General features: G+C 41.4%; 2 protein-coding genes across 3 annotated transcripts in view; one reads left to right on the top strand and one right to left on the bottom strand.

The window, feature by feature from the left end:
* Positions 1-7,299: 7,299 nt before the first annotated feature.
* il17a/f1 (interleukin 17a/f1) lies at positions 7,300-9,194 on the top strand. The gene is made up of 3 exons (XM_014026935.1): positions 7,300-7,687; positions 8,613-8,815; positions 8,885-9,194. Exons 1-3 carry the CDS (start codon positions 7,655-7,657, stop codon positions 9,129-9,131), a joined length of 483 nt encoding a protein of 160 aa, XP_013882389.1. The 5' UTR covers positions 7,300-7,654; the 3' UTR covers positions 9,132-9,194.
* Positions 9,195-10,815: 1,621 nt separating this feature from the next.
* The window catches only part of LOC106531160 (stathmin-4), an 8,103-nt gene continuing 4,389 nt past the window's right edge, over positions 10,816-14,529 (bottom strand). Inside the window, exons 6-8 of one of the 2 annotated variants that reach the window (XM_014026941.1) lie at positions 14,019-14,168; positions 13,911-13,928; positions 10,816-12,228 (exon numbers count right to left, since the gene is read on the bottom strand). In XM_014026941.1, the coding sequence (XP_013882395.1) occupies positions 12,220-12,228; positions 13,911-13,928; positions 14,019-14,168 (177 nt within the window). In that variant the 3' untranslated portion in view covers positions 10,816-12,219. The remainder of the gene's footprint in view (positions 12,229-13,910; positions 13,929-14,018; positions 14,169-14,529) is intronic. The other variant, XM_014026942.1, reaches the window with a different exon arrangement.

Here is a 14,529-nt window from a genome sequence, read left to right on the forward strand (position 1 = left end):
ATATATATATTTATAAATAAAACACCCAAAGCATCTCTTAGATTTTAGGAGATCTGAATGCTGTTTATTAAAATAAAACAAAAACATTTGACGGACTGGACGGAAGTCACCCACAGGCCAGATGTGGACCGTGGGCCACCAGTTGCTTGTCCCTGTTCTAATCCTACAGGAGGATAAATAAGAGGTATCTCAGTACATCCAAGCCACCCCTAACTATATGATTTACCAATGAGCAAGCTTTGGCAAAAATCAGGTTTTGTTGTGGTAAAGCAGCTGAAAATAATCTGTATTTTATAATTATTTTTCTGGACTTATCTAAAACGTTTTCATTAGGGGGGCATGGATGAGTGTGCATGCACAAGATTTTTTTTAAACAAATGTATTACTAATTTTTACACTTTTGGAGGTGTACTGTGGCCTCCAACAGCAGCTCTTTGAATATAATGATTTAATTATTCATTAGTACTAATGAACAAACACATCAGCAGATTAAAACAACCATAGTTTTTTTTCTTCTGAACTTTAATTGCTGATGTGGATTGAAACAGTGTTGGTGCTCCACCTGGCCACGAGGTGTCGCTCTTGTTCATCAGACCTCAATGTTTTGATTCTTCTTCAGAAGAGTTTCAGTGATCATTAGATTCAGAGGAGCAGACAAAAGATGAGGTCAGTGGGCGTAAACGTGGCACACAGCAGTGGCAGAGCTAGACTTTTATACAAGGGGGGCAAAAAGGGTGGGCAGGGCTTTTTCAGGTGGCACAAATAAAGTAAAATATTCTGTTTGTCAAACCTCGACTATTTTCAAACTCTATTTAAATTGTTGCTTTTATATCAATTCAGTGGTTCAGAAAGATTGTTTTCTTTATTACCTGACCAGACAGCACGATGTATTCCTCTTTTTATACAGAACTCAGTAGTTTTATATACAAACTTTATATTTACTCAACTATTCAGGTGAATAACAGCATCCTAACATTCCTCCAAGAATCAGAGCATGTAACCGTTAGTAGGTCTTAATGGGGAGACTATAAAACTGAAAAATACAAATCCTAATTGCACTGTTTACAATAATAATAATAATAATAACAATAATAATAATAATAATAATAATAAAGGTAGCAGAAACATTGTTGTGTGAACAAGCATTATTATATTTTACTTCGTTAATTTGTTTCACAAAATAAACCTTGTTACATCCATCCATCCATCCATCCATTTTCTTCCTCCTATCCGGGGTCGGGTCGCGGGGGCAGCAGCTTCAGAAGGGAGGCCCAGACCTCCCTCTCCCCAGCCACTTCTTCCAGCTCCTCCGGGGGAACTCCAAGGTGTTCCCAGGTCAGTCGAGAGACATAGTCCCTCCAGCGTGTCCTGGGTCTTCCTCGGGGCCTCCTCCCAGTGGGACGTGTCCAGAACACCTCACCAGGGAGGCGTCCAGGAGGCTTCCTTACAAGATGCCCGAGCCACCTCAACTGGCTCCTCTCGACGTGGAGGAGTAGCGGCTCTACTCTGAGTCCCTCCCGGATGACCGAGCTTCTCACCCTATCTCTAAGGGAGAGTCCAGCCACCCTGCGGAGGAAACCCATTTCGGCCGCTTGTATCCGGGACCTCGTTCTTTCAGTCATGACCCAAAGCTCATGACCATAGATGAGGGTAGGAACGTAGATCGACCGGTAAATCGAGAGCTTCGCTTTCTGACTCAGCTCTCTCTTCACCACGACGGACCGGTACAGCGCCCGCTTTACAGCAGACGCTGCGCCAATCCGCCTGTCGATCTCCCGCTCCCTTCTTCCCCCATTCATGAACAAGATCCCCAGATACTTAAACTCCTCCACTTGAGACAGGGCGACCCCCCTGACCCGGAGAAGGCACTCTACCCTTTTCTGGCTCAAGACCATGGCCTCGGATTTGGAGGCACTGAGCCTCATCCCGGCCGCTTCGCACTCGGCCGCGAACCGCTCCAGCGAGAGCTGCAGATCTCGTTCCGATGAAGCCAACAGGACCACATCATCYGCAAAAAACAGAGATGCGATCCTAAGGCCACCAAAACGGATCCCCTCAACACCTCGGCTGCGCCTAGAAATTCTGTCCATGAAAGTAATGAACAGAATCGGTGACAAAGGGCAGCCTTGGCGGAGTCCAACTCTCACCAGAAACGAGCCCGACTTACTGCCGGCAATGCGAACCAGACTCTGACACCGGTCGTACAAGGACCTGACAGCCCGAATCATAAATTTAAAATTAACTTTTTATTACTATTTATTATATTCTTATCTCACTTTTAACAGGTTATTTCCATCCAGCCCATCAGTGAGAACCTAAACAAGCAACCAACTGAACCTAAAAACCTTTATTATCAACTGTATCACAGAAATGGCTGCATTGATTTTTGTGAAATTTGAGAGGAATGTAGATGTGTCCGACCTACACTGGACCAGCCAACGGTTTTATAGACCCCATATTTGAGGAGGGGGCTCCATCTTTAAAGGGTGTGTCTGGTCATACAAAACTGCCTGTAACTCTAAAACTATTTAACAACAGGAGCTTCAGATTTTTGTTGTTGTTTAGCAAATCAGGCCCACTAATGAGAACCCTCACCCCCCACAGACCCCCACCCAAAACAACAAATCCATTCTGATGACTTCTGAGTTCTGGTGCATTGCTGTTTTAAGTGCGGGGGTCATATATGCTCCCACTCTGCAGTATCTAGTTTTAAAGCAAGTTCCAGTCGGATGAAGAGTTGTGCACAGTGGAAACTGGAAGATGAAGTATTTAGATTATTTAACATCAATCAACAGATTAACTTTTTAATTCCTTTATGTTTCTGGTTCCAGATTAAATCAGTAGTCGCCGCATTGGGAAAAATTTCCGGCCCCGTAAAACGTTCCACTTCCTGTGGGCCGCGGGCCGAGCTGCGGGAGGCCGAAGTGATTTTGAATCAGATGTTTAGTTCCTGGATGTCAGTCAGGTTGTGGTTCTCTGAAACCACGTCAAAGGTGGTGGTGAGTTCAGAAAGTCCCTCCTGCAGAGACTCTGAAAGAGTTTCCAGTCAGCAGCAGCAGTCCTAGAAAGACGACTTCCTTCAAACGCATCACACGGAAAGTTTGAACGACTGACCCAGTTTGTGACAGTGGTGAAAGCTAGACGACGGATTTTACTGTTTTTTTATTTCACAAAATGTTTAGAGTAACTACTCTTTAGGGTTGGTTTTGGTTTCCTGAACGATCCTTTATGTTGCTGCAGGTTTATACAGACTGATCATATTCATGTTTGCAGACGACGGCTCGTTCTGGTTCTGCTCAGAGACTGACGACACAAAGATGTAGCACAGTCTGTTTATAGCTCATTCAAAATTTTAATTGTTCTGTGATCTCTTTAAAAGAGAACATGTACTCTAAATACACTATACCAAAAGTATTCACTCATCTGCTTGACTCACATGTGAGCATCAGTGCCATCCCATTCCTAATCCACATATGACGTTGGTCCGTCCTCTAGAACAGCTTCAACTCTTCTGAAGGCCGTCCACAAGGTTTAGGAGTGTGTTTATGGGGATTTTTGACCATTCTTCCAGAAGCACATTTGTGAGGTCATGTACTGATGTTGGACAGAAGGTCTGGCTCGCAGTCTCCGTTTTAATTTATCCCAAAGGTGTTCTATTGGGGTTGCGGTCAGGACTCTGTGCAGACAAGTCAGACTCTCCATCCATGTCTTTATGGACCTTGCTTTGTGCACTGGTGCACAGAAATTTGGATGGGTGAGCAAATAATGTTGGTAAAATAGTGTATTTATATACGCTGATGATGATGGGACGTATTTGTAGACTCGTATATGAATATAACCAACATTTGAGAGAAATTAGCACAAGCTAAAAGTCCATAAATGGCGCTGAAGTTTTGCACAGATGACGAGAACAGACAGACGAAGCAGCTGAGATCTGCAGATATTAGATGTTCAGGAAACACTTTTGATCAAAGATAAGCTCAAAAACCCTAAAGTAGGTTAAAGAGGAGGCGCGGCGTGGGCTGCAACAAACACCAAACATCTGATGACGCAGCATTCTGAGGCAGCTGAGTCACAAGACAACTGCAAAACCAGGTCAGATTGTCGAGTCAGATCCTGCAGAAGGTCCCAAAACCTCTCTGAGCTGCAGGAGCCACAGCTGGTTCTGGACAGGGATTTATAAACGAAACCAGTTTATTATGAATCAGGAAGCAGTAAAACCATGTTATTGTAGGACGTACTGGCATTAATGTTAACGAGAGCTGCAGTCAGGTCCACTTCAAAGAACCAGAGCCTGCTGTAGGTGCATCAACAACAGTCTGTAGGACGGCCCTGCAGGTCTGGATCAGAGTGAACACTCAGTCTGCTGGAGGGAGCTGATGGACTGCAGACAGGCACAGGAACTGATAAAGGTTGACCACTTTGATCCAGGATCTGGTTCTGTTATAATCCACGCCTCATGACCAGTGACTTTCTTCACCATGACCGACCGAAGCAACCCCCTCATTACAGAGGACGAGGTCCCAATCCGTGGCTCCATCTCCTGCTCCACTCATGAACAAAACACTAACTCCTCCACTTCAAGGTTCAGTTTTGGGTCCAGTCCTCTTTTTATTGTACCTGTAGCCTTTAGGAGGTATTTTAAAAYGTTACAGTAATGTGTCCTACCATCTGTATGCTGATGACATACAGTTGTACTGTTCCTYTMGACCCTCTGAGTTTTTCAAACTATCTGAACTCAGTAACTGTCTGTCAGAAGTCAAAACATGGCTGAACAACAACTACCTGCAGTTAAATGCAAACAAGACTGAAACTCTTATTATCGCCCCTGATGATAAAATCCCTGTAATCAGGCAGCACCTTGTTTTTTTAACCCCTTCAGTGAAAAATAGTTTCAGAAATCTGGGTGTTGTCTCTGATGGTTCTGTGTCTTTTGACAGTCATTGTAAAACTTTAGTTCGTAACTGTTTTTATCATTTAAGGAACATTTCAAAGCTGAGTTGTTTTGTGTCACAGAAGGAACTAGAGATGGTTGTTCACGCTTTTATTTCTTCTCATTTAGATTACTGCAACAGTCTTTTTACATGTYTAAACAAATCCTCGTTGACTGGGCTTCAGTCTGTGCAGAAGCTGCAGCGAGGTTATAAACAAAGACCTACAGGAGAGCCCACATTACACCTGTTCTAGCCTCTCTGCACTGGCTCCCTGTGACTTTGAGGAGTCATTTTAAAATTTTAGTTTTAACTTTCAGAGCACTTCATGGTCAGGCCCCCAAATACATCGTGGACCTTCTGAAGCCTCTCTGTCCATCCAGGACTTTGAGGTCTTGTAATCAAATGTTGCTGGTGGTCCCTGGAACCCATTATAAAACCCGTGGAGACAAAGCTTTTCAGGTGGTGGCCCCGAGGCTCTGGAACGCTCTCCCTCTGTCCCTTCGCTGCTCAGATTCTACTGACTCTTTAAGAAACATCTTAAGACATTTTTATTCAAACAGGCTTTTAGTTAATGTGCTTTTTATTGTGTTTTAATTGTTGTTTTTATATCTGTGATCTGTTTTATTGTTTTTAATTATTTCTGCTTTCTGTGAAGCACTTTGTGATGTTTGTGTCTGTGAAAAGTGATATAGAAATAAAGTTTACTTACTTACACTCGAGTCAGAGGACTGAAATGAAACAAGTTGAACTAACAGAACAAGGTGAAACTCGAAGCCTGTCCTGGACACGTCTGCCTTTGAAGCACAACTTTGTGCAGATATTAGCGTTAGCATGAGTGCACAAACCACTCTCCTGGAGGTTGTAGTAAGACACATTTTAATGGACAGTATTATAGGACAGATTGAAAGGCTCACATGAAGGAAAAATATTTTATTAATATAACAAAACACTTACAGTGTTCTGAAATTTTAACACCAAGGCATTAATAGAACAGAATACTGGTTGTGAAAAATAAAAATAAATAAATAAATGCACAGTCATTTATAAGCTAACACAATAGTTTGACTGATTGTTAATGACCAATAAACACCACTTTGTAAACCAAAGATAATTATCTAGAGGGTGATTAATTCAGGGTTTCCTCAAACTTTTTGGGTCTGAGAACGCCTTACAGAGATGAAAACATTCCAGGAACCCCCTCATTAACCTCATGCTGATTTAAAATTGATTTACTGACATTTTAACCCCTAAATGCCATGAGAATAATTATTATTCGTTTGGTTGAGTGTGTGTGTTTTACTTGTGCATTGTTCCTCTTATGCATTCATGTTGTTTTTTTTTTAATGAAAAGCAAAATAAACAGTTTACGATAATTTTTGGAGAACCCCCAAGTGACAGCTCGCGGACCTCTGAGGGTCCTGGAACGACAGTTTGAGAACCTCTGGATTAATCAATTTACACATAAAGCAGACGTGTCATATATGTCACACTGAATGAGACAAACCAGGTTCACCAGATTCATTTAACTTTGATCAATAAGGCTGCTGTTACAGCACACAACATTAGAACAAGTCATCATATTTACTGCACCACAAGCATACAGTTCTCTGTGGTTTATTTATATATATCAAGAGTGGAAAATTAATATAATTCAGTACTTTAATGAAATTAAGTTAGGGTTGTATCACAAAATAATAATTTGTTTCCTTTTTTAACCATTTTATTTGAACTGATGAGGAATGAGAAAAATTTCAGTTTTATATTACCAATCATCATAAATTACCTTTGATCCTTTGATGCCCAAATCTAATCAGACTGAGTACTACCCTAACTGAGTTACTATGTCTCTTTATAAGTAAATATGTAATTTCATTCAGGAGATATCAGACACAAGACCACCAGTGATGGACGAACACCGCTCTAACACAGACAGTCAGCCGGTTCGGATGTTATCAGTCCATTAAATGGACGTTATTAGCAGTTATCAGTCCCATAGAATGGTTTCAGACTGTCCCGACAGTGCCCCCTAGTGGGTTACCAGTGCCGTATACGTTGGAATGCAACAATCTGCTACCACCGGAGTCCAGTCTCCTTTATCATAGCCCAGGTCATTTTCTCTAAAATTTACCTTTAGTGGCTTTATGCCTCATATTAACCAGCTGACAGTCTGAAGCATTTTGCAAACAAAATGTTATCCGTTCTGAGCAGGTGACGTGCTTATTGCAGCTTATCAACCAGGGCTGAAGTTTGTTCAAACTGTTTTGATGAACAACAAACTGAGAGATGAATATATTTAAATAATTAGCAACACCACAACCTGAAGTCAAACTGATTATTTTTTTTTCTGCAGACTACGATGTGACCTACAAAAAAACTGCTGCAAAAATTTGTTGCCGAACCACTGAAGCTTCGAGCCAAGTGTGAAAGTGGGTCGATAATCGAGCCTCGTCATGCATTCGGGACGCTGTGGTTTGCAGAGGAGGATCAAAGGTGGTGACATCATCACAGGAAGTGTTCACCCGTCGCCAGCTTGTATAAAGATCAGAGCGGCTTTATCTGGAATCCATCAGAAACACCAGCAGAGGAGAAGCCCACAACCTGCAGCCTGAACCTGATCTCCAGCTGAGCCTTGGGAGCCTTCATTGTTGAACGATCAGGACAGGTTGGACAAACGAGACCAGATCCTCAGAACCTGACAGACCCCCCCAAAAAGAAACAGCATGTTTGCAGCATCGAACTCCTCCAAACTGACGGTAAGAAAAGAAATTTACCTGAACAGGTGTGTTTGTTGTCTGAGGCAGTGATTGACAGCTCACACTGAGAATCTGTCATCATTACAGCGAGGGTTAACATCTGGATTTTTAAAGTTTGTTAAAACATGGCTGTGATCAGCTGAGACCCCTCTCAGCCAATAGGAGCTGAAGAGGCAATTATGATGTAATTAAAACAGTTTTTAATTAATTATTTAAAAATATATATATGTATGCACGTATGTATATATGTGTGTATACATGTGTGTGTGTGTGATTTTAAAAACATGCATGTATTTTTTTATGATTCAAAGTGTAAAAATTTTGCCCAAATTTCACATAAAAAATTAAGCTTTGATTCACTACAAATACTCTTTACATTATTAAAACTGATTTTACAATTAAACTTTTGCAGAAAAAAGAAAACATGTATTTTTTGTTCTAGTTTATTTTATACAGGAAATAAATACATAATTTCACAGTTTCTGCACTCAAAAAAAGATGTAGTCTTAATTAAAAATAATAAATCAACTGTTTCCCCTCAGCTGTAAAGGTAACACATTTACTTTACATTGACTTTAAGTGAACATAAAGTAAATATGTTAGCTTTACTTCATTTAATTGAGTGGAAACCTTTCGCGTATTTTTAATTAAATTTATTGTATCTGTCTTTTTGAGTATTATTTATTTGTTTGTTAGTATTTTATTAAGTTTGTAGAATATCAAATACATCTTTAAAATGCTTTTTGAAATAAAAATACTTAAATGAATAAAACTTACAAAGTGATTTGAAAGTGTTTAAGTCGGTTTGGTAATAAAATATTTGTTTTGTTGGTACAAACGGTGCAGAAACAGACATTTTATGTGAAATCTTTAAAGTAAAACATTGGCTGTATGAGTATTATTTAGTTTTTTTCTACTTCCTCAGGTTGTCAGTGGTGTCCCGATGATGATGATGATGATGATGATGATGATGATGATGATGATGACACAGGCAGCAGCGAAGCCACACAAGGGGTTTCCAGTATTTTCAGAAGAAACTGTCCGTCTGCGTTTGGACTCGAACACTTTACTCCCAAGCGTTAAACTCAGCTCTCTGGCGAACGACTCCATCTCTCCGTGGTCCTACAAGTGAGGCTTCGTCTGAACCGTTTCATTAACGATTAAAACCAGATGTTTACAGCTGTTCTGTCTCTGCAGCATCTCCAGGGATGACTCCATGTTCCCCAACGCCCTGTCGGAGGCGCACTGTTTGCTGCACGGCTGCCTGGGCCTGGACGGCCTGGAGGACTCCAACCTGAAGTCCCGTCCCATCATGCATCAGGTGCTGGTCCTCAGGCGAGTCAGGGCGGCGGGGGCGGGGCACGACTACCACTACCGCCTGGAGTCCAAACTCATCTCGGTGGGCTGCACCTGCGTCAGGCAGAAGGTGGTGGTCCAGCAATGAAGAACGGCCGATGGCTTTCTGGTGGAAACCTTCAGCAGACACGTGGGGTCTTCACAAGATGGGCTGGTGTTAGGGTACGGGGTTAGGGTTAGGGTTAGGGTTAGGGGAATACAAAGTAAAAATTAAAAAATCAAAAAAATCAGGTGTTTTCTAAAGGCCTGCACCTGTATGGACAAGAAACGCTGAGAAAACCCCATTCACCTGTGAAAACAGGACTTATTTACAGAGAAAAGAAGGATATTAATTCTATAAATCAGTTAACATGACTGGTTTTGCATAGGGGTGGCACCGAGGTGCGGGGGAGGGGGGTGCACATACACGTAAAGAGGAGAGATCTTAATTTGAAAAGTCAAGATGGCCGCCACTGCTAATTTCAACTGTTATAGTGATAAATATTCAGCTGGAACTTTGTGTGATTGCTAATACCAAATTAAGCTAACCGCTAAAGCAAATGTTACAAAGGATGTGTCCAAAACGACAGGCCGTGTCCTCCGAAGGACCCAGCCTACCCCGTCGAGGTGGGCCGGGTCCTTAGTAGACCGGGAAGACCGGAAGAAAGTCGCTGTGAATTTGGACGGTCTAGCCTTCGGCTTTCATTCCCGCTCTTACCCAGCGTAAGTGTGGTCACCTAGCAACCATGTTCACGCTTCAAGAACTAACAATGGAAGTCGAAGCTAGTTTTTTCTTCATCTTGATCCACATTTTTTGAAGAACTGCAGCTAYTACAGCAGTTTTATCAGCGATACAGCAAATTCGGCCTTCGGAGAACACAGCCTGCCGTTTTGGACACACCCAAAGACACAAAAAGCTGAAGATTAGCTTAGTAAAAGCTAAAAACAATCTTTACCAAATTCTCAAAACAAATCAAAAATTTAAGCCAGCCACCACGATTAATTTTAAACCACAATAATTTAGGTATTTTAAGACTTTCTAAGCTGACATTTGTTGTAATGTGGCTAAAAATGATCGTAAACACGTGCCGCTTGCTAAGCTAACCACTAATGCTATTTCTAATTTACAAAGGGCTACAGTTTAACTATTTTTAAACGCACACAGCTGATAATTTGTGCAGTCGTGTTTGAGAAACAATATTTAACCTAATCTGATTCAAACACAGAATCCAGGATGGCTGCTGAGCCTAAATTCAAAGGGTTTCAACTCAGACATTTTTAGACGTATCGAGCTGAAATTTGGTGCGAACTCGTCGAAGTTCCTCAAGGAACTTGTCATTACGATGTTACAGTCACTGGATATCCAACAGTTTTTAGTAACCGCCCAACTCTGATCCCCACCTCACTTGTCAATCATTTGGGGGTGCTTGGCTCCGCCCCTGGACTGGTTATTGATTATTGAGCTTGAATTATTGGGCAGGTCATGTTTGCTGTTTGTTTTGGGGTTGGGTGTTCGGGGATTTGTTTTATTTCTGTCCAGTTTCAGAGTAATTGTTTAGTAAAAATAAACTTGAGAAAGTTTAACCAACAGAAATTTACCATCAGGACGGTGCTTTATTTATAGTTATTTAAATCGATTTTATTTAAGTGTTCGATGATCCTCATCAAGTATTTATTTTGTTGTGTATTTATTGTTTGAATCAATAAAAACAAATAAAAATTAACGTGCTGCTGTATTTTTCAAAAGACAAAGCGACTTCGTTGTGCCTTTATAAAGATGATGACAAAGTATATTTGTTATAAAAAAACACTTTAATCATTCATTCAGTTCAGTGTTTTTACAAAAGCAGTGAATATCGGAGCATTTCTTGTTTGATTTTAACTCTGATCATTTCCAACAAAAACAGGATGAAAAACCCAAGCTGGTCTCCATCAGACTGGGAGTTCAGTCTGTCCAGTTTCTGTACTGGTTTTTACACCTGGTTGGGATGAAACATGCAGTTTGGATCATTTGACTCAAGTTTCGCATCAATCCTTGTTACATCACAGAAACACAGTGCAGTGAGGAGCGTCTCACTTTTTCATGAGTTTTCAAGCTAAATCATTAAAATCGGTATAATTTAGTCATTTTGTAACAAATGTTAAAGTTGGACGGTGCCCTGCGCCCATGCTGCGGAGCGTAGCTGCTAACGGTTTAGCTCTCGTTGCTCTAAGAACCGTAACAGCCACTGTGGACTGCGGCACTCTGTGTTTTTAAGCTGTTTTTTTTTTACAAAAGAGTTTTGCAAAACAGCTCCAAAGACCAGTCCATCTTTCATTCATAAATCCAACCAAGTTTTGATGAATTAACTCAAAGTTTTTAATGAAATGCAAAGGCTTTGTGCAGCATCATCAGTTTGTTGTGTAACCTGTCTTCATGAGAACAGTTTGGGTTCGTGGGTTGGCTTCGACCCTCCTGGCTGCCTGGATCTGTTCAGGTCAGACCGAGGCAACCAGGAGGACTCAAAGCTCCAGCAGAAAGAGCCTGCTGTCGCTTTTAGGACGTGCTTTTGTCTCTGATCTGTTTTGTGTTTTACTCAGCTTCAGTTGTTTTTGACACGTGGTTTCAGATTTATCTGGACCTTGAGGACCTGACTTCCTGGGTTGTACCAGCTCACAGAACCGTGCTCTTTGTGGTTTGCTAGTTGTTCTCGGACTTGTTGGTCACAGCAGCACTAACCTCAGCAAGAACAGCTGATTATCTTTGTCTAACTTTAATTGATCTCAGATCACTTTACTTTCCACAGACTCGACTTCACAACCACAGGTTCAAAGTGTCCAGCAGGTGGCGCTGGAACTCAGACTCTCAGTTTCAGTTTCGCAGGCATCATGTTGTGGTTTGGTTTTGAGTCGCGTTGGGTTCTGCAGGTTTGGGTTGTTTCAGTCAACACAATCACACACACACGCAGTAGGAAGCAGAGTAAAACCTCTGCGGTCCGTTTCGAGCTGCACGAACCCGCAGCTCGTTTCTCGTCGTTTGTTTAAAATAGTTCTGTTTCTGTGGAGAAGCTCACACGATCCAGTTCTTTCTCTTCTTCTTCTTCTCTCCGTTTCTTTCTGTCAGACTGTGTCAGAGCGTCTCCCTGACTTGTCAATCAGGTAAGCAGCCGTCAAAAAAGGCTTTGGGGAAAACTTCAGCTTGTGTTGTGATCAGGCCATCAGGACACCTGGGAACAGAGCAGATCACACAAACAGAAGCAGATAAATACTCAAATACTCCAACAGTGAAGAAGAAACTTCAGGTTGAAATTCTGCATCTTTAATACAAAGACTTTTGTTGCATTAAAGGTACAGATCTGGACGTAATAAAACTGATCTGTTATTTAAATCTAACCTCAAATAAATACACAATGTGACAAGATGTCAGAAACGACCTTAGAGAAACAACCAAACTGTCGTGTTTTACGGTTTCTCCTGTACGGTGGCCGACGGGTGCAGCAAATTAAAAATGCTGCATTCATCAAATTTACTGCAAGTTAGAAATGTTGCAAACTCCAAAACACAAAGCGCAAGTGCACCAACCATCCATCCCGTTACAGTTCAAGAAAAACCGATCAACCTTTCTTCTAAAAATTACTTTCTGGCTCTTTTCTAATTATGCCTGGAAAATTCCTGACCTCTAGTGGCAACAACAGGAAGTGCCTCTGAATGTGTGGCTATTGCAGAAAAAATATTGTGTAATTTGTAACCCTGATTGTTTTCTGACATAATCTCAATTTACGTAGAAACACCAATGTGAGTTGCTTTTAAAGTGGAAACAAACAAACAAAAAAAACTTTAAAGTGCTTATTACATCAAATTTTGGTAATAATTATGAGTGTGTTTTTGGAAAGTTAACATGGATAACTTATTGTAAAAGAAAGTTTCATGTCGCTGAGATGAACGATTGTTGAGATATTTGCATGTGAAGAAACAGGAAGTGATGTCAAAGGGGAATATCTGGACATGAACAGAGCGTTGCTACAACAACTAACAGACTGTAGAGAAGAATCTGATGTTTCTTTAGATTATTTAGTCTCTATCAAAGAGATGAGGAGGAGTTCAAATAATGTTTCAATAAACAAAGACCAAAGTTCCTTTACTTAAAGAGTTCCCCTTTGATGTCACTTCCTGTTTCACTTTGGTTGAGCCAAATTCAAAACAAAATCTGTAACAAAATGGGTAAAACCGTGTAGATTGTGCCAAGTTTTTTTATGTAAAGATGTTTTCTTTTAGTTTTTGTGTTTGATGCATGCAGGCACTTTAAAGAGTATCTAAACCCAAAATCAACTTTATGTTTTTCAGGTCAACTGTTTAAGTTGTGTCTTAAAGGTGTTGTAAAGGCCTTTCACTCAGAGACACGCCCCTGCTGTGAGTCAGGAGTTGGAACAGCGAGCACTGCAATGAAAGTATGGTTACCGCTTTGTACATTAACCCATGTTAGCATTAATGCTAATGCCACTTTAACAGTTTGCATGTATGTCATGAAACTACTTTTTACAAAATAAAATAATTTCAGTAGAACAATCAGAAATGCTAGTTTCTCAAACTAAGCTAGCTGTCACGTTCCCACGTCCTGACCACACCTCCTCGCTTACCCCAACACTTTAGGCCACGCCCCTCAGTGTCTCTTGGCACCGCCCACTTTTTTGGAATTTTAAAACTTTGCCTGGGGGGGTGGAGTTATGTTTTCACAGGGGGGTTAGTTTCTTGGTTCTGAGAGGTGAAGAACCTCCTGCGACCTCATGGAGATACAAACTCCCTTTAATCGTACACCTCACTTCTAAACTCGTGAAGGTCGGACTTCTTACTGTTCGTTAAAAAAACTTCGTTCACTCAGAAAGCTCCTCCTCCACCTCTTCATTCTCACCTCCACAATGTGTTTGTCCTGAAATGGAGAGACAACAGAAACCTGCCTTAGTGACACGTTTCTTTGACCCTGACAGGATTTAAGGCGAGGTTTGAGGTTAAAACTCACCTCTTCTTCTTGTGAGGCGTTCAGGTGCCGCAGCTCATGGTGGGCATTCACGCGATACTCCTGATATTCTTTGGTCAAAGCTTTCTGGGCGACTTCTCGCTCGTGTTCCCTCCTCTCAGCCAGGTGCTTCAGCAGCTCCGCCTCCAGACACTACAGGTAAGGCAGCGGGCGGAAAGAATCCAAGTTATTTTAAAACATATAAACTGTGTAATTAGTGTCAAACTCAAGGCCCGCGGGCCACATTTGGCCTATTGGTGACTTCTGTCCGGCCCCTGAGCTGTTGAGTAACTGTGACCCTCTGAGTAATTTAGTTAAAAATCCCTGAATTATTGTCACAAAATAAACTGTATGACTGTGTAAAACCTACATTTTGCTGCATTTTTATCGACTACTTTTGCTGCAGTTATACTGGGAAGTGGGAATTTCCCACTTACAAGTTGTAAATTTAAACTGGAACCCAGTGGGATACCCCTGTCGGAATGTGTGTGTGTGTGTGTGTGTGTGTTTGGGG

Source organism: Austrofundulus limnaeus, unplaced genomic scaffold (assembly GCF_001266775.1).
Source record: "Austrofundulus limnaeus strain Quisiro unplaced genomic scaffold, Austrofundulus_limnaeus-1.0 Scaffold602, whole genome shotgun sequence".
Classification (NCBI taxonomy): Eukaryota; Metazoa; Chordata; class Actinopteri; order Cyprinodontiformes; family Rivulidae; genus Austrofundulus; species Austrofundulus limnaeus.